The sequence below is a fragment of the Opisthocomus hoazin genome, chromosome 18 (assembly GCF_030867145.1).
Source record: "Opisthocomus hoazin isolate bOpiHoa1 chromosome 18, bOpiHoa1.hap1, whole genome shotgun sequence".
Classification (NCBI taxonomy): Eukaryota; Metazoa; Chordata; class Aves; order Opisthocomiformes; family Opisthocomidae; genus Opisthocomus; species Opisthocomus hoazin.
Window position 1 is genome coordinate 1,046,317 of NC_134431.1, and position 18,378 is coordinate 1,064,694.

Sequence of the window (18,378 nt, forward strand, 5' to 3'; positions counted from 1 at the left end):
CGGGGAGGAGATTCTGCGGTGGCTTGTGGGGGTGTCCCCGGGTGGGTGTCCCTGGGTGGGTGCCTGTGGGTGGGTGACACCAGGTGGGTGCCCGTGGGTGGGTGTCCCCGGGTATGTGTCCATGAGTGGGTGTCCCTGGGAGGGTGACCCCAGGTGGGTGCCCGTGGGTGGGCATCTCCAGCTGGGTGTCCCCAGGTGGGTGCCCATGGGTGGGTGTCCCTAGATGGGTGCCCCTGGGTACGTGCCTGTGGGTACGTGCCTGTGGGTGGGTGCCCATGGGTGGGTGCCCGTGGGTGGGTGTCCCTGGGTAGGTGACCCTGAGTGGGGACCTGTGTGTGGGCGTCCCTAGGTGGGTGTCCCCAGGTGGGTGCCCGTGGGTGGATGTCCTAGATGATGGGTCCCCTTGGGTATGTGTCAGTGGGTGGGTGCCCATGTGTTGGTGCCCACGGGTGGGTGTCCCCAGCTGGGTGACCCCAGGTGGGTGCCCGTGGGTGAGTGTCCCTGGGTGGGTGCCCATAGGTGGGTACCTGTGCGTGGGTGGCCCCAGGTGGGGGGGTCCCTGGGTGGGTGCCCTGTGGGTAGGTTCCCATGGGTGGGTGTCCCTGGGTGGGTGTCCCCAGGCGGGTGTCTGTGTGTGGGCATCCCCAGGTGGGTGTCCCTGGGTGGGTGACCCCAGGTGAGTGCCCGTGGGTGGCTTTCCCAGGGTGGATGTCCCCGGGCGGGTGACCTGTGAGTAGGTGCCCATGGGTGGGTGTCCCCAGGTGGGTACCTGTGTGTGGGTGTCCCCGGGGGCGTGCCTGTGGGTAGGTTCCTGTGGGTGGGCGTCCCTGGGTGGGTGACCCCGGGTGGGTGCCTGTGTGTGGGTGTCCCCAGGTGGGTGACCCCGGGTGGGTGCCCATGTGTGGGTGCCCACGGGTGGGTGTCCCCAGGCGGGTACCCTGTGAGTAAGTGTCCATGGGTGGGTGTCCCCAGGTGGGTGTCTGTGTGTGGGTGTCCCCAGGTGGGTGACCCTGAGTGGGTGCCCATGGGTGGGTGTCCCCAGGTGGGTGTCCCCAGGTGGGTACCTGTGTGTGGGTGTCCCCGGGGGGGTGCCTGTGGGTAGGTTCCTGTGGGTGGGCGTCCCTGGGTGGGTGACCCCGGGTGGATGCTCATGGATGGGTGTCCCCACGTGGGTGTCCCCAGGCGGGTACCCTGTGAGTAAGTGTCCATGGGTGGGTGTCCCTAGGTGGGTGTCTCCAGGCGCGTGTCCCCGGGTGGGTGCCTGTGTGTGGGTGTCCCCAGGTGAGTGCCCGTGGGTGGCTGTCCCAGGGTGGATGTCCCCAGGCGGGTACCCTGTGAGTAAGTGTCCATGGGTGGGTGTCCCCAGGTGGGTGTCCCCGGGCGGGTGCCCGTGGGGGTGCTCGGCGGGGCGGGTGGCGGTGCCGCTGCCCGGTGCGGCGGTGACAGCCGGGGGCGGGCGGGCCGGGGCCGGGGCCGGGGCCGGGGGCGGGGGGCCCGGCCGAGTTCCTGCCTCCTGGCGAACAAAGGGAACTCTGTCTCGGCATCTGTCACCGCCGCCCACCCCAAACTTTTTTCCGCCGCGCCCCGGCCCGCCCGGCCCGGCTCCGCGGGAGGCTCCGGCCGCGGGCCCGGCACCGGCACCGGCGCGGCCCATGCGGGGCCCGGGGCGGCGGCGGCGGCGCGGGGGTAAGCGCGGGGCCGGGGCGGGCGCCAACATGGAGGCCGGGCCGGGGAGCGGGGGGGGCCCGGCCCCGCTGCCCTGTGCGGGCCGGGCCGGGCCGGGCCGGGCGCGCGGGAGCCGCCCCCGCCGCGGAAAGTTTTGCGGGAGCGGCGGGCGGGCTCGGGGGGGGGGCGCGGGGGGGGGGGGGGGGTCCCTTTCCGCGTCCTTCCCAGCTCGGCCGGGGCCGTTTGTCCGCCCGGGGCCGGCGCGGGGGGGCCGGTCCCCAGCCCCTCGTTTCTCTCCCGTTCGGCCCCCCCGGGGGTTGGGGGGGGTTGCGGGGGGGGGCGCGGGGCTCGCCGCTCCCCCCGGCTTTGTGTCCTGGCGCCGCGCTACCTGTTGCGGGCTGGGGGGGAGGGGCTGACGGCGCTGCCCACCCCCCCCCCCCCCGAGCCGGGCCGGGCACCCCCGGGGCCGCAGCGCGGGGAAGCCCGCCCCCCCCCCCCCCCCCCCCCCGCACAATGCCCCCGCGTGGTCCCCGCTGCCCGGAGCCGCTCGAGCTGCCCGGCCCCCCCCCTCCCCTCCCCCCCGAGAGTTCTTTGTCATTTTTAATCTCCCCCCCCCCCCCCCCCAGCGCTCGCTCCTTCCCTGCCTGCGAGCCGCCTCCCCTCCCGGGGGTCTCTGCCCCTGCGGCCCCCCGGGCGGTGGGGAGGGGGGGGGCAGCCGGCCCCCCCCCAGGTGTGGGTGTTGGGGGGGGTTCCCTGGCTGTGCCCCCCCCAGCTCCCCAGGCCAGGAGGGTTTCAGCTCGGGTTTCCGCTCGGTCTCCACCGCGCCAGGCTCCAGCCCCGCCATGTCGGACAGTGACCCCGGGGAGGACGACGGCACCGCGTCCCCGGACCCCTCGCAGCCCGGCAAGAGGAAGAGACGCGGCAACCTGCCCAAGGAGTCGGTGCAGATCCTGCGGGACTGGCTGTACCAGCACCGCTTCAACGCCTACCCCTCGGAGCAGGAGAAGCTGAGCCTCTCGGGGCAGACCAGCCTCTCCGTGCTGCAGGTGGGAGCCAGGGGCTGCCGCCCGCTCCTCGGCCGCGGGGCCCCACCGGAGAACCCCACCGGCGGTCCCCAAGGGCTGGGGGGGAGCAGCCGGGAAGCAGAGCCCACCCACGTGTGGGCAGCCCCGTTTGGGGAGAGGGCTGAGCGCTGGGGAGCGGCGTCGTGGCAGCGCTGGAGCAGAGCCGGGAGATGGAGGGACGGGGACGGGGACGAGCGAAGCATCGCTCTGCCGATGGGAGAGTAACGGGGCTGGGGGGGGCTGGAGAACACGTCCCATGAGGAGCGGGTGAGGGAGCTGGGGCTGCTCAGGCTGGAGAAGAGGAGGCTGAGGGGGGACCTTCTCGCTCTCTCCAGCTCCCTGACAGGAGGGTGCAGGGAGGGGGGGTTGGTCTCTGCTCCCCAGTAACCAGCGACAGGACGAGAGGCGATGGCCTCAGGTTGTGTCAGGGGAGGTTCAGGTTGGATATGGGGAAAAATGTCTTTACTGAAAGAGTGGTCAGGCCTTGGCCCAGGCTGCCCAGGGCGGTGGGGGAGTCCCCATCTCTGGAGGGGTTCAAACACCGTGTGGATGTGGCACTTGGGGACATGGTTTAGCAGGCACGGAGGTGCTGGGGTGACGGTTGGACTTGGTGACCTCAGAGATCTTTTCCAACCTATGATGCTACAAAAAGCTGCCGCAGGTGGGAGGCTTTCAGGGGGTGCTGCTTTCTCCTGCTCCCCTGAGCACCCCTCAGCACAGGGGCCAGGGCCACCCCCCTGCGTGCAGAGCCAGGTGGAGGACAGCCATCCCGGGAGGGGAGAGGCTGGGCTGGGCTTCGACCCCGGGCGGGCCCACCTGGCCCCAGTTAGACCAGTTGGAGACCAGAAGAGCTCAGCCCAGCTGAGGGATCCTGGGCAGGAGCCGCCCTACCCCACTCCGGGCTGATGTTCTCCCCCCTATTTTCATTTGAATGTATTTAAATACCGGCGGTGCAGCAGATTTGCCTCCGGGCAGCTGCTCCCAGGAGAAGGCTGGTGGTCCTGGGAGGGCTGGAGCCGGAGTGGTGGCAGGAGCAGCGATGGGTTTGGGGCACTTGGGCTTGTGTCGTGGTGTGGCCCCATAGGACCCCCTGTCTGGGGGGTACAGGGGTGGCCTCCTCCCCAGGCACACGCTGGGCGTGTGCCTGGGGAGGAGGCCACCCCTGTACCCCCCAGGCAGGGGGTCCCAGCCCGGTGGCATGTCCCAGGGCCGGCTGGGCCCTCTGTGGGTCACCCAGTCCAACCCCCTGCCCAAGCAGGGTCACCCAGAGCGGGGCGATGCCGCAGCCGCCGGCCGGGCACCCCGGTTCTTTGGGCACCCCCTGCCCGGTGCAGCGGGCTGGGGAGCCGGGTGCCGGCGAGCGGGAGCCCAGGAGCCCAGGATTTTGGGGGGCTGCTCGGTGCTGCTGGGCGTTTTGTTGGGAGTCAACCCTCCGGTTGGGGGTTCACCGCGGTCGGTGGCCATGAGGTCACAGGACCCTGTCGAGGGGACCCGGCTAAGGCTTGCAAGGAAGGGTGTTTGGAAAGGGAAAAGGGGTGAGACCGATGTAGTTGAGGGTGTTAAATGCCAAATATTTGTCTTAAAGACAAAAAAAGGACAACTGAGATCTTGCTGCGATTGAAGTTGTGGAAAGTCCTCTCTCCTTAGGGGAAATATTTTATGTAGCTGTTGATTTAGGAAAGATCAGTCGTTCCCCCCCCCCCCCCGATTTATTCTCTTCTCATTATTTTCTGGGAAGAAGGCAGTTATTTTAATGTAGCGTTTTACGTATTGTAGCCAATACATGGCCGAGACTGAGAGCGTGGCCGCCGCGCTGCTGCCGGGCTTCGCGAGCTGCAGCCGCCGAGCTCCTCCGCTCCGGTCTGCAGACGCGTGGGAGAGCCTTTGGCGTCAGCTGCGACCTGTGTCACTGTGCCACCGCAATCAGGGCTACGAGGATGAGGAGGGGACTGGAGCATCTCTCCTGCGAGGAGAGGCTGAGGGAGCTGGGCTTGTTCAGCCTGGAGATGAGAAGGCTGAGAGGGGACCTTAGAAATGCCCATAAATATCTGCAGGGTGGGTGTCAGGAGGATGGGGCCAGACTCTTTCCAGTGGTGCCCAGCGACAGGACAAGGGGCAACGGGCACAAACTGAAGCAGAGGAAGCTCCAGCTGAACCCGAGGAAGAACTTCTTCCCTCTGAGGGTGCCGGAGCCCTGGCCCAGGCTGCCCAGGGAGGCTGTGGAGTCTCCTTCTCTGGAGATATTCCAGCCCTGCCTGGCCGCGGTGCTGTGCAGCCTGCTCTGGGTGACCCTGCTTGGGCAGGGGGTTGGGCTGGGTGACCCACAGAGGGCCCTGCCAACCCCTGCCATGCTGGGATTCAGGATTCTGTAATCCCTGCCGCCCCGCATGGGCATGGGGGGCTGAAGAGCCCCCGGGGGGTGCCGGGGCTGCACCCCGCTGTTCCTGCGTGCGGCCGGGCACAGTCGGGTGTTGGGACGTTGGGGCTGTGGTGGGGGGACAGCGCTGAGCCCCGCCGTCCCCAGGGAGCGGGCAGCTCTGCTGCGGAGCCGCTGCGGCTCCCGTGGCTCTGCACAGCCCCGCTCCGCGTTGCGGGGCAGCACACGCACCCGCGCACGATCCCCGTCAGGGTGGGCTGGCGGGGCCAAGGGGGAGCGCAGCACCGCGGGCATTCAACGCTGCCGTGTGCCTGGGGAGGAGGCCACCCCTGTACCCCCCAGGGAGGGGGTCCCAGCCCGGTGCCGTGTCCCAGGGCTGGCTGTCACCAGTCCTGCCAGGCAGAGGTGCGGGACGCGCTGCGGCGCGAAAAGGGGTGAGACCGAGGGCCGGACTCCCAACAAAACGCCCAGCCGACTCCGCACCCCCGAGCAGCCCCCCAGAATCCTGCCAGTGCCCCCCCTCCCCGCTCCTCCCAGCATTCAGCTCCCTCTGGAGAACGTGGCATGGGGACGGGGGGGGAAACTGTCACTGGTGACACGGGCAGGACGCGGCACGGCCTCGCCTGCCCGCGGAGCTGGGCTACGCCCCGGCTTCGAAGCATGCGGCTTTTTTCTTTTTTATAAAAAACCCCACGGCTTGGCCCCACTGAATCGTCACTTTGGGGCGGGTCTGTCCCCACCACCGCGTCCCCCCCGCAGCAGAGTCCGTTCCCAGCAGGACGGTGTCCTCGCTCGGGTACCTGCTGTTGTCCGGGAAGCCTCGCCGGGAGCGAGCGCCCATTTCTCACCGCCCGACTTTCTGCTTCCCAGCCTCGCTGGAGACCCCGCGTTGCTGCGCTCCCGCTCGCCGGCACCCGGCTCCCCAGCCCGCCGCACCGGGCAGGGGGTCCCCAAAGAACCGGGGTGCCCGGCCAGCGGCTGCGGCGTCGCCCCGCGATCGAAGGGCTCGCGGAGGGGCCGGATCGCGCCACGCCGCCGCGGCAGCGTGCGGGGAGGAAGGGGCTGCCGGGCAGGCGGTGCTGGGCAGGGGTTTCCGTGGGTGGCTGGGCAGCCCGCGCCGGGAGCAGCTCTGCCTCTCCGGAGCCCCCCGGGATGGAGGTGTGGGGATGGAGGGGGAGCCCTGCTGCGTCCGGGGGGGCTTCTGCCGGCTTTGGGCTGCCGGCCCCCCCTGCCCCGGGCTGACAGCGCTGCACCCCTCTCTCCTCCCAGATCTGCAACTGGTTCATCAACGCCCGGAGGCGGCTGCTCCCCGACATGCTGCGCAAGGACGGGAAGGACCCCAACCAGTTCACCATCTCCCGCCGAGGGGGCAAAGCCGGTGAGGTGGCCCTGCCGCGGGGGTCCGCTGCCGGCTCCGGGGTGCTGGTGGTACCTCCGGTGACGGCCGCCAAGGTGCTGTCGATGTCCGTGTGCCCGCAGGTACTGTGCCACCCCGCCCAGGCGCTGGGCAGCAACCTGACGGTGCTGAGCGCCCGCAGCCCCGAGCGGGAGAAGCCCCCCGGCCCGCGGCGAGCGGAGCCGGACCCCGCGCCCAAAGTGCCGCTGGGTGCTGCCGGCAGCACCGCGACCCTGCTGGCCCGGGCCGAGGCGGGCAGCCCCACCAGCGGACTCTTCAACACGCCGCCCCCCACCCCCCCCGAGCTCTCCGGCGACGACTTCAGCGGCTTCCAGCTGCTGGTGGAGGTGGCACTGCAGAAGGCGGCCGAGCTGGAGTCGCAGCGGCGGGGCGGGCAGCTGCCCCCCTCGCCCCAGACTGAGCCCCCCGGAGCCTCCGTCTCCAAATAGCCGGGTCCCGCGGGGCCCTTCCTCGGGGGGTGCCTGACCGTCCCGGCCTCCCGCCACCCCCTGCCCGGCTCCGCTCGGAAGCTCCCGGTGGGCTCCGGTCGCTGCCAGCCGAGGGGCAGGACGGACGGTCCGGTCCCGTCGCGCTGGGGAGGTGCCCGTGCCCGCTGCCCCTGCCGCCGCCGCCGGTGCCCTGCGAGCGGGAGGCCGCGGCCGCTGCGGAAAGCGCTCGGCAGCTTCGCTGACCTCTCCCTGCCGCCGCGACGGTGACCGCGCAGCTGCCCTCGGGAAGCCTGCTGACTTCTTTTTCTCTCTCCTGTAAACAAGGGTCCAGCCGACAGCGTTTCTTCAGGGAGAGGAAGAGAGAATTTATTTTTTGTTAAAGTTGGTGTCTGTTTTAAGGACCGTGGATGAAAAGCTTTTCCTCCCAAATCTCTGATTGCCCCCCACCTTTTTTTTTTTCCCCCTTGTGTTTGTGGAGGGCCTCTCTGGTACCTTGTGCTGGCCAGGAGCCTTGCCTTGCCCGGGGAAGGGCGGAGGACAGGCGAGCTGGAAACCTGAAGTCTGTGGCATTTTTTTTGCACGGAGAAAATGGGACCCTCCTCGTCTGCCTTGGGGTGCTGCGGATGCTGCCGGCAGAAATCTCGATGGTGCTGTTTAGCAATCTTTTTGTTGAAACATTTTCCCTTTCATTGTGATTTATCATATGATTTATTTTTTTTTTTTCTTCCTCTTATAAGCATTTCCACCACTCCCCTGTGTTTCTCTTGAGTTCCTGCTGAACGAGCGCGCGTCGTGCCCCGGCGCAGAGAGCGCGTTGCGGAGCCGGCGAGACCCCGAGGGCCGGCTGCTGCCGGGCGCCCGCGCCAAGCTGAGACTGTGAAATTTTCCATCCAACTTCTTCATTTTCTATTTTTATTTTTATTTTTTTTTAAAAAAACCCGTTTGGCAAGGGGTGTGGTGGTGCGGGCATGGGCAGGTGGGTTCTGCAAGCTGGCAGCCTGCGGCCCGCGGTTCCTGCAGCGCGGAGTCGTCTCGTCAGCGCGGTGCTGCTGGAGGGCCTGGGGACCGCGGCAGGATGGAGCCCCGTTGCTCCCCCGTTCCCCTCCCCTCCTGCTCTGGTCCTGCACGGCCGTGCCCGGTGACAAACTGGTGTCAAACTGGTGCCTGCTGGGAGCGGGGCCGCGGGGTGCTGTGGGGCAGGGCATGGCCGGGCATCGCTGGCTGTCCCCGAGCGGGAGCCCGGGCGCTGCGCTGCTCCGGGGACTGCGGTCGCTGTAAAATGGAAGTTAAATGTCCGCACCTATGGTATCTATCCTGAGAAACACTAATCCTAGGTAATTAGCCTGATTGATTATTAAGTTGCATGACTAGAGATAATAACGTCCCCGGGATCTGGTGCTCTGCGGGGGCCGGGAGGGGAGACGCAGCGAGCGGGGGGCCTGCGGTTCGCCCCCCTCGCCCCGCCTGGGCAGGGGGGTTCCCGGGTGCCCGCGGCTGCTGCCTCGGCCGGGCACCGCTCCGAGCGGGCGCTGGGCGCGCGGACACCCCCTCCTCGGCTCCCCCGCCGCCGTTTCACGCCCAGCCTTTGCCCTCGCCTCCTTTCTGGGGAAAGCCGTGAAGTTTTGGCCTCGCTCCCTTGTTTCCAGGTACCCTGTCCCGTGCGGCTCTGTGTCCTCCCCAGGGGAGGGGGAGGCTTTTTACCCCCCTCCCTTTATTTTGCCCCGGTCAGACCAAAGCGGATTCCTCGCCGGGGCAGGAGAGCCGCAGCGGGGCCGGTGCCGTGGGCCAGCGTTGCTGCCCTGGGGACGGACCGGGAGGAGGGCAGGGGTTGTCGGAACGAAAGTTACGGAGCCAAGAACTACTGTAAATATCTTTTGGTTTGTTCTTCTGTTGTCAAATAAAAGTTTTTTAGTTTTGGGTCGTTTTTTTTAAATACGAGCTGTGCGTGAGAGTGGCCTGGGGTGCGGGTGGGGGGCTCCCTTGCTGCTCCCACCCCCCACCTCCTGACAGTCAGCCAGAGCAGCTTAAGGGGTCCCGGGATCATCGCTGGGTGGGGAGGAAACGGGGGCCGGTGCCTGGCACGGGGCTGCACCTCCCCACCGGCGTCTGGGCTGCCGCTGCCTGCTCGCTCCCCGCAGCGTTGTGTCCTGGCGTCCGCGGCCGGGCAGCTTTGGCAGCAGGTTGGTCCCCCAGCCCAACCCCCTGCTCAAGCAGGGTCACCCAGAGCAGGGGGCACAGCACCGCGGCCAGGCGGGGCTGGAATATCTCCAGAGAAGGAGACTCCCCAGCCTCCCTGGGCAGCCTGGGCCAGGGCTCCGGCACCCTCAGAGGGAAGAAGTTCTTCCTCGGGTTCAGCTGGAGCTTCCTCTGCTTCAGTTTGTGCCCGTTGCCCCTTGTCCTGTCGCTGGGCACCACTGGAAAGAGTCTGGCCCCGTCCTCCTGACCCCCACCCTGCAGATATTTGTAGGCATTTCTAAGGTCCCCTCGCAGCCTTCTCTTCAGGCTGAACAAGCCCAGCTCCCTCATCCTTTCCTCGTAGGAGAGATGTTCCAGTCCCCTCATCATCCTCGTAGCCCTCTGCTGGACTCTCTCCAGTAGCTCCTCATCTTTCTTGAACTGGGGAGCCCAGAACTGGACACAGGACTCCAGATGAGGCCTCACCAGGGCAGTGTAGAGGGGGAGGAGAACCTCCCTCGTCCTGCTGCCCACACTCCTCGTGATGCACCCCAGGATCCCATTGGCCTTCGTGGCACCCAGGGCACGCTGGTGGCTCATGGTCACCCTGTCGTCCACCATGACACCCAGGTCCCTCTCCACAGAGCTGCTCTCCAGCAGGTCCGCCCCAGCCTGTCCTGGTGCCTGGGGTTGTTCCTCCCCAGGTGCAGGACCCTGCCCTTGCCCTTGTTGAACCTCATCAGGTTCCTCTCTGCCCAACTCTCCAGCCTGCCCAGGTCACGCTGAATGCAGCACAGCCTGCTGGTGTGCCCACCACTCCTCCCATGGCAGCAGGGCTCGGCTGCTCGCAGTCTCCGGTGTTGGGAGCCTGGGGAGGTGGGCAGGGGCCGCGGTCCTGGAGCAGCCGCCCCCGGCAGCCGTGCGGTGCCGCAGAAGGCAGGGGCACGGCTCCTGCGCTGCCCGCGGGCTCAGCCGGCCTCGGGCACGCTCCGGGAGCGAGCGTGGCGGCGTTTCAGCCGCTCGTGTCTTCCACGCGCGCCAGTGCGGGGCTGCGGTCTCCGGGCCGGCTCGACGCCTGCCTCCCTTGAGATGGATCCCCGCTCTCGGCTGGCGCGGGGGGACTGGCACCAGTTCAAGCCCTTTGCAGCCCCCTCACCCGGCATCCTGTGGCGTAGGGTGACCGCAGGGGCTCAGCACCCCGGCGCTGGGCAGGGGCTGCGGGAAGACAGAGGCCAGGACTCAGTCACGCAGCTGCGGGGAACCCCCAGGGTGACGCTGGTGACAGGCTCAGCAACCGGGCATCCCTGCCCTGCACGGGCTGCCAGCCTGGTGGTGGTGGTGAGGAATGGGGGCTGGGGCACCCAGGGGGCTGGGGCACCCACCCGGGGGGCCAGGGCACCCGGCTGGGGGGGGCTGGAGCTGGTACTCAGCCGGGGCAGCGGACGTGGGGCGATGGCGGACGCGGGACGATGGTGGACGCGGGGCGATGGCAGACATTGCCTGCGGGCACAAAGGGACTGCGGGGGGCACGGCCCTGGCACCCTCCCCCTCCAGCACAGCGCTGAGCGTGGGTACCGGGGTGGGGGCATGGCTCTGTCCCCCCCCCCCCATCGCCTCCCGCACTTTTAACGCCCCATTAAAACAACACTTATGTAGTCTCATGCCACAGCCAACATGGCCCCAGAACGCACCTGGGTGGGGGTAAGGATTTGGGACGCCCTCCCTGGCAGCTGTGTCCCCACCCCGGGGCGAGGGGGCAGGGCAGGGCGTCACGCTGCACCCTGAAACGGCGCAGCCCGCCGGTCAAGTTACGCGTCGCAATGGCCGCCGAGCCCCCGGGGACGTGTGGTCAGCGGTGAACCAGCCCCTCCGGCTTCCCCCGGAGCTCCTCTCGCCGGGAGAACGCGGGGAGCCCGGGCACCGCGGGTCAGGGCGTGCGTCACTGGCCTGGCTCCATGGCGCAGGGTGCTGGGCTGGAGCCGGGGTGCGTAGTGGGTGACTTCTGAGGAGAACAATCACAGAACCACAGAATGTTGGGGGTCGGCAGGGCCCTCTGTGGGTCACCCAGCCCAACCCCCTGCCCAAGCAGGGTCACCCAGAGCAGGGGGCACGGCACCGCGGCCAGGCGGGGCTGGAACATCTCCAGAGAAGGAGACTCCACAGCCCCTCTGGGCAGTCTGGGCCAGGGCTCCGGCACCCTCAGAGGGAAGAAGTTCTTCCTCGGGTTCAGCTGGAGCTTCCTCTGCTTCAGTTTGTGCCCGTTGCCCCTTGTCCTGTCACTGGGCACCACTGGAAAGAGTCTGGCCCCATCCTCCTGACCCCCACCCTGCAGATATTTATAAGCATTTATTAGGTCCCCTCTCAGCCTTCTCTTCTCCAGGCTGAACAAGCCCAGCTCCCTCAGCCTCTCCTTGTAGGAGAGATGCTCCAGTCCCCTCCTCATCCTCGTAGCCCTCTGCTGGACTCTCTCCAGTAGCTCCTCATCTTTCTTGAACTGGGGAGCCCAGAACTGGACACAGCACTGCAGATGGGGCCTCCCCAGGGCAGAGCAGAGGGGCAGGAGAATCTCCCTCGCCCTGCTGCCCACACTCTTCTTGATGCACCCCGGGATCCCGTTGCCCTTCTTGGCACCCAGGACACGCTGCTGCTCTCCCCACGCCGCAGGCCCAGGGAGCAGGGGGAGCCCCGGGCCCGACCCCGGCGTCGGCGCTGCCGCCGCGCCCTCACACCGCCCGCGGCCTGTGGGGCGCGAGGGGCAACTGCCCCGCCCACAGCCTCCAACAGAAGTCCCGTCCCCTCCCAGCAGCCATTTGCCACAGAGGTCACACGGTCTGTTGTGATTGGCTGGCAGCACCAGCCGCTCCCCGCCTACTGGTTTACCCAGAAGTAGTTTCGACGCGGAAGGCCTATCTACACAGGGGGCAGCCATCTTGTTCCTCCCACCATTTTATGTCAGTGAGCGGCCATTTTGTGAAGCGCCATGTGGCTCTGCGATTGGCTGACGGCCACTTCCTGGCACCCTCGCAGCCGCGTGTGCTCAGGCTGCGATTGGCTGGCGGCCTCCTCAGGACCCAGGTGTGCTCAGATTAAAAATACATACATTTACACACAATGCATGTATTCATAGAATTATTTATATAAAGGTATGTATAAATACGTATTTTTCACCTGTATACTTCCATATTTCTATATATGTGTATATAGTTTGATTTCTATGTATGTGTATATATTTTAATAGTATATTTATAAGGGTGCAGAGATTAAATGCACGCAGCCATACAGCCACAGAGAAAAAAACAGGGCTGGGGCCCTCCGGTCCGAGGTACTTCCAGGTGAACCAATTGGGGGGCGGGGTGTGGTCCCGCCAGCCAATCACCGCACACCACCTAGCCCGAAGAGGGCGTGAATTGCTGGGCGAGCAGCCTATGAGGCCGCAGGAGGGGGCGGGGCTTCAGCTCCAACCCACCCACTCATGGCCCTGCGGCGCGTCGGCCATCTTGCTGGGGTGCCCACAGTTCACGGCCAACACTGCCCCGCGGCTTCGCGCCTCGCCCCGCGGCGGGGACGCAGCCCACTACAGACCAGCGACCGACCCCAGCGCCGGAACGAGAGGCAGAGAGACTGCAGGCCGCTGGAAATTCAGACTGCGTTTCTTTATTTCTCATTTCTTTTTCACGGTAAGTCAGCCAGCTGCCCGTGCTGCTGTGAGTTCTCCTCCGAGGCGGCAGGGAACAACGGGAGTCGGGCAGCCACACGCGCTCACCTCCGCTCCCCAGCCTCGCCCAACGGCCGCCATTGAGGCCCTGCTTCACCACGCGGCGAGCGCCCGCGGGCGAGGAGCGATCTCCAGGAGCCCACTGGACACCGCGGCGAGAGGGGCTGCTGCCCCCAGCCCTCCAGCCCCAGGTGGAGCAGCTCGCCAGGGCAGCTCCCAGCAGCAGCCTCAGCCGCTTTCGGAAGAGTAAATGAAAAAAAACCAAAAACCAAACCAAGAAAGAAATCCCCCAACCCAAATCACCTTTCCCTGGTATTCCCAACTCCAATGCTAGAGATCTCTAACTCTGCTTCTTCACCCTCCTCCTCCAACACCTGACGGCAAAACCCTGCAGGTCAGCGTCTCTCCCCAAAACCATCAAGACCAAGGCGACCAAGACCAAAGCTGAACGCGAGGTACGCGATGGCCAAGCTTTGGTGTCCGTTTAACTCCAGGTTTGAGAGGCTGTGCTGGGCAGGCAGAAATCTCCAACAGCACCTATGCATGGACAACACTGGACAGTAGACAATGGTCACTCAGACATCGTTCAGGAGTTCACTTTTATTTATTTTTTGCCTTCTGGATCAGCATCGCCCTCACTGACACTTCTCTGGGATTCTACCCCCACCCCCCTGCAAGTAGCACACAGTCTCCCCCTTCGTCCAAGCAAGTGAGGGGAAAAGAACAACAACAAAAAAATCCCCAGCAAGATGACTGAGCCTGGGGCCAAACGCTTGTTTTGGGGGGGGGGGCAATGAATTCCGTGGTGGCAGTTCTGGCTTCAAGAAGCCAGACTGAAAAGGAGATCTACAAAGGGGAAAATGGGCTAAAAAAGATTTTGCAATCCTTCCTCTACCCAGAGAGCAGGGAGATAAGGAAAAAATAGTCATCTGATTACACACAGGGTATATATTTTTACACACACTTTTACACACATCTAGATATCGTACATGTAAAAATATATGCTATACAGATGCCCATTCTCACCAAGGTGCTCTTAGTCCACCACCTGCACTGTGCGTACGGGCATGTATACGTGTGTATGAATTAAATGTACAGGTACTACTAAGTGTATATGTGCATATGTACACATACATACAGGCAGGCAGCCTACCACCAGCTACCTGTGCCTTCCTCTTTGTACAAAACCCAGTCCTCCCACCCTGAAACACCATCACGCTCTCCCCAGCCCACTTTGAAACAGGTCCCCCAGTGTAGCAGCTTCTTTCTCAACAAGCACGTCAAGGAAAATAACTTTGCAAAGGGAAGAGGAGAAAAATCAAAGTGAAGCGTGTGTGGCTCATGCCCGTGGTTGCTCTGAGGTCCTTCAGCTCCCCTCCTGGGCCTGGAGCAGGGGACTGCTCGCTGGGGAGCAGCCAGCCAAGCGCCGTCCCTTCCCCCTCTGCCAGCTTATTGCACATCTGCTTCTGGGCTGCATTTCGACCACGCATTACATTCCACAGACCCCATCATCCCCTCATTTCAATCAAACAGAGGAACACAACCCCCCAGCCCGGTCCCTGCCCACCCGTCCTCCCCCCACTCCAGCACAGCCCCAGCAAAAGGAAAACAAAACAAAACAAAACCCCAAGAAAGGCTGCTTGCTAGCAGAGTGCAACAGTAGTACAGACTGAATGGGTGTTCTCTGCAGGAGCTCGGTGGAAGGAGGTTATTTCTAACACTGTAAACGAAGCCATGCAAAGGGTGGGAGAAAGGAAGCAGGAGGAGGAAAAAAAAATAAAGGATGAGAAAGAAGAACGGAACCGAGGAGGAGGAAGAACACAGCATGGCAAGTGCTCAAGGCTTCATGTTTTCTTGTCCTCTTCTTGTAAACAAGCTAATAATTCTCATTAGATAGAACAAGTAAAAAGACTGAAGTTCCAAGTCGAGGGGCTGGAGTTTCCAGGAGTCCGTTCAGTCCGTTCAGCAACACCACAGCCAGTGAGAAAACGAGGGGTATTTTTTTCTTTTTTTGTTTGTTTTTTTTTAAAATCTTCATTACTTAAAGCTGAGAGAAAAAAGCCAACTCAGGAGCCCTTTTCAAGGATGGCTCATTGTCTCTAGACTGAATAAATCACACTAGTTTAGAGAGAACCTTTTTTTTTTTTTCCTTTTTAATGACTTATAAAAACCACGCGGTTCCTTCCTCTGCCTCTTTGCTCAAAGGCGGGTCTGTGCCTCGGGTACGTAGATCTCGATGCTGTCTGCGCTCTCCGTGGCCGAGTTCTGCCGGACAGAGGCAGCCCGCTTGGCTGCCATAAGACGCTTGCGAGCTTCCTGGCGCTGCTTGTCTGAATCGGAGGCTTTGTCCCGGTTCAGTTGGGATTTGGACTTGGCTGGCTTCTTTGGCACTGGAGGGGGTGGTTTCTTCTCTTCCTTTAGGGAGACAGTAAGGAAAAACCCAAACATAAAATAAAAATGCACATACAGAAGCTTGCTCTCTGATCTGGTGGGGACTCTTACGGCGTGAGGGACTAAGCAATGAGATCGAGCGTCAGGTGAAAGAAGCAGGAGCAGTTCTGAATCGAGACACCCACCAAAATCAGCTCTCCCAATTTCTAGAAAAGCGCCATTTCATGGTACAGAGGCTTTCTGTGAAGTGGACTAGCGTTTGCAGACTGTCTCTGGCCCAGCTATGGGTCGGAGCACAGCACAGACAACACGAAGACTGAACTTGATCTGGAACTGCAAAATTTTACTATGCCACCCTGCCCAGAGCCACAGTCCTCCTCCCTTCCCTCACGGCCAGTCAGGCGGCCTGGCCCAGCTGCACAGCCTGTCCTGCGTTTTCAAGAGGTTCCAGTAGGTGTTCTTTGTACTTCTCAGACACCAGGAATCGTTAAAGCCTACTCCTACAGCGTCTGGAACACTAGAGGCCTCTGTATCACTGCTTTACGCACGCACCGCCACTCGTCGCTCTGTCTCTCTCCATTTGTGCCGCTTTTTCCCCGGCACAAAATTGTTTCCACTATGACTCAAGAGGAATGGTCTCAGTGCATTGCAAGGCTGTGAGACCACACTGCACAACTGCAAGGTGGTAAAAGCCCTGGAGATCTTCTGTTTGCAGACAGGAATAGACCTCAGACACCTGAAATGTCTGCGAGGTGCTCTGACCACTCTCAACTGCCCCACACTCACCTTTCTCTCCGGTGTCTCTGCCAATTGCCAGCTATTAGCTTTCAGGTGGTACAGCTCATCGAACTTCATGCTGATGTCTTCAATGGACAGCTGCAGGAGATCCCAAAATCCGGCTAGGTCCTGGGCTGTGGGTCTGGGATTGGCATTAGGGTTCTAGAAGGCAAAGCATAAAAACCCCCCACCTTTCAGAAAGAAGATACACTCCTGACAAGCAGAGCAGTCTGCACAGCTTACATTTTCACCCCTTGTAAGTCTACCTGCCTGACAACCAAAACATCAAGGACCCACAGGAGACACCAGCCCTGAATATGCAGAGACACAACGCCATCATTTAGAGTCAAAACTATTTCTGCCAAGATCAGGAAGCAGAGATTCTGACTGTATTTCTCCTACGGGAGCCTGAAGAAGAATCCTGAAGAAGACACCCTGTAGCAGCACGCAACAGCTCCCCTTCTCACTAATGCTTCCACAGCTGGCGTTAATCCCAGAGCAGCAACCTCCAAGTGAAGGTGCCCAGCACATGATTCAGAGCTAGTAACTTACACAGAGATGCAGGGATTTCAGGGTGGGTGATAATGGAAATGGACACAGCATGATGCAAAGCACAGCTCTGACACCTGCAAAATTTGCATGCCAGTGTACAGCAATCCAAAGCAGCCCATATAGCTTTGATGAGCAAAATTACTTTGCTACATCCCGCCACAAAACAACCTGAAAGTATCACTATTTCTCAGGCTAGGCTGAAAAATTTTAAGTAGCTCAAGTTTCTTCCAAGAACAGAATTTTCCCAGTTCCGAGACACCCAAACTGCCATCACAGGCCTGGACTGTCTCAGGAAAGCATGGGGTCAGATCTGAGCAACCTGGCACAAAGCACCCAAGGGAGACCTCAGCACAAAGCTCTGCTGCAAGCCTGGCAGCTCTGGTGCTGCTGCTAACCTCTCAGCTGCGATCAGCCAGGGATCAGCACTTCACCCCCCTCTTCCTCCACCCCGAGTTCCTCTAAGGCTTTTTGCCAGCAAAGGGGAATTCACCTCTGAGGAAGTCTGCAAAATCCATACCACAATAAAGCTTGAGGGGAAAAACAAAACACCGACTCCCATCCATCCCCAGGTCAGCCCCATCTGGCTCTCAACGAGGGGAAAACCCCTGCATTACATCTGAAGAGACCCGATTCAAGCAGTGCTTTGTGACCAACAAGGGACAATGGTGCTGGGACCACATGCAAAGCAAGCACGTCTGGAGAACAGCAGCAGACTTTTCAAACATTCCCCTCTATCTGGCAAAACCTCAGCAGTTCACCTCAAAAAGCCCTTCAGAAGTAACACGAAAGAGGCAGTTTCCAGGACACAGAGCAGTATGGCTCGCCGACAATTCAGGCCCACAGAGAGACTCAGCGTGTTCAGTGTGCCCCGATCAGCAGTTCAAGAAAATTCCCCTGCGCTCACGTAAGCACCAAAAGGAATTCCAAACACTCGTCCTGGAGCATAGCGCAGCCCAAGAACTGCCTCTTCGGAAGCAGGGCTGAGGCAATCAGCCTCCCACTGCTCAGCTGCTGTTTTAAATCAGCATTCACCCACCAAGGCACGGTGGTCAGGTTGTAGGCTACAGCTGCATCGGCTTTGTTTCTACGGTGACAGTAGCCTGTTAACACCTGATCGTGTTCCCGGAGTGCTGATGAGACAGATCAAAACCCAGGAGAAACATGCAGACTCACCAAGTTTTGTTCACAGAGGCCATGGAATTGCTGGAACTTCTGTGACATTAGTAACTGTGCACTGCCCACTGCACTCAGGACTTTTCCTAAGACTATGGGGGAGAAGGAAAAAAAAAAAAAAGAAAAAGACCTCAGTTGAACAGACTATTAAATGCAGCAACAAACTCAAGTGTTTCTAGAGCAAAGAAACACTCTTGACTCATTAGAAAAGGAGTTTGCGATCCCCAAGGAACTAATTGCTCTCAGGGAAAGAAGATGTATTGAAACTATAATCTACATCTGTCTTTGCCATCTATTATTGCTCCTTCTAGAGCAGGTCAAAAGCAGGCCAGACTGCGAACATTACGTCAGAGCTGGCAGAAAGCACCTTAAACTGCCTTCAGCCCATCAGCCCAGCCACCAGCACAAGCCCAGCCAGCAGATCTGCTGGCACCTGCTTGCAGATCACAACCTGCTCTTCCACTCATGCACGAGGGGAAGGGAGCAGGGGGCAGGAGAATCATCTCCAACCTCCATTTACCAGAAGGGATTAAAATACTGGCAGGCTAGGGCATTTAATACCCAGGGCTTTATGCTGCTTTTAGTGGGTTTTCCAGGAAGCCTCTGGGCATGGCAACATTCCTCTGCTCATTAATGGAAAGACA

General features: G+C 62.1%; 2 protein-coding genes across 8 annotated transcripts in view; one reads left to right on the forward strand and one right to left on the reverse strand.

The window, feature by feature from the left end:
- The first annotated feature begins 2,498 nt into the window (after window positions 1–2,498).
- Window positions 2,499–8,863, forward strand: TGIF2 (TGFB induced factor homeobox 2). Its single transcript, XM_075438634.1, has 2 exons — window positions 2,499–2,711; window positions 6,376–8,863. Exons 1-2 carry the CDS (start codon window positions 2,508–2,510, stop codon window positions 6,949–6,951), a joined length of 780 nt encoding a protein of 259 aa, XP_075294749.1. The 5' UTR covers window positions 2,499–2,507; the 3' UTR covers window positions 6,952–8,863.
- Window positions 8,864–13,426: 4,563 nt separating this feature from the next.
- DLGAP4 (DLG associated protein 4) overlaps window positions 13,427–18,378 on the reverse strand; it is a 189,482-nt gene continuing 184,530 nt past the window's right edge. For all 7 annotated transcript variants that reach the window (XM_075438653.1, XM_075438654.1, XM_075438652.1 and 4 more), the window contains 3 exons: window positions 17,735–17,826; window positions 16,019–16,171; window positions 13,427–15,256 (listed from right to left, as the gene is read on the reverse strand). In XM_075438653.1, coding sequence (XP_075294768.1) covers window positions 15,041–15,256; window positions 16,019–16,171; window positions 17,735–17,826 — 461 coding nt within the window. In that variant the 3' untranslated portion in view covers window positions 13,427–15,040. The remainder of the gene's footprint in view (window positions 15,257–16,018; window positions 16,172–17,734; window positions 17,827–18,378) is intronic.

Bases quoted from the DNA above. Each gene is read 5' to 3' on its own strand.
- TGIF2 (XM_075438634.1), top strand. From the start codon at position 2,508: ATGTCGGACAGTGACCCCGGGGAGGACGACGGCACCGCGTCCCCGGAC. The intron at 2,712-6,375 runs GTGGGAGCCAGG...CTCTCCTCCCAG, and splicing joins CCAGCCTCTCCGTGCTGCAG to ATCTGCAACTGGTTCATCAA.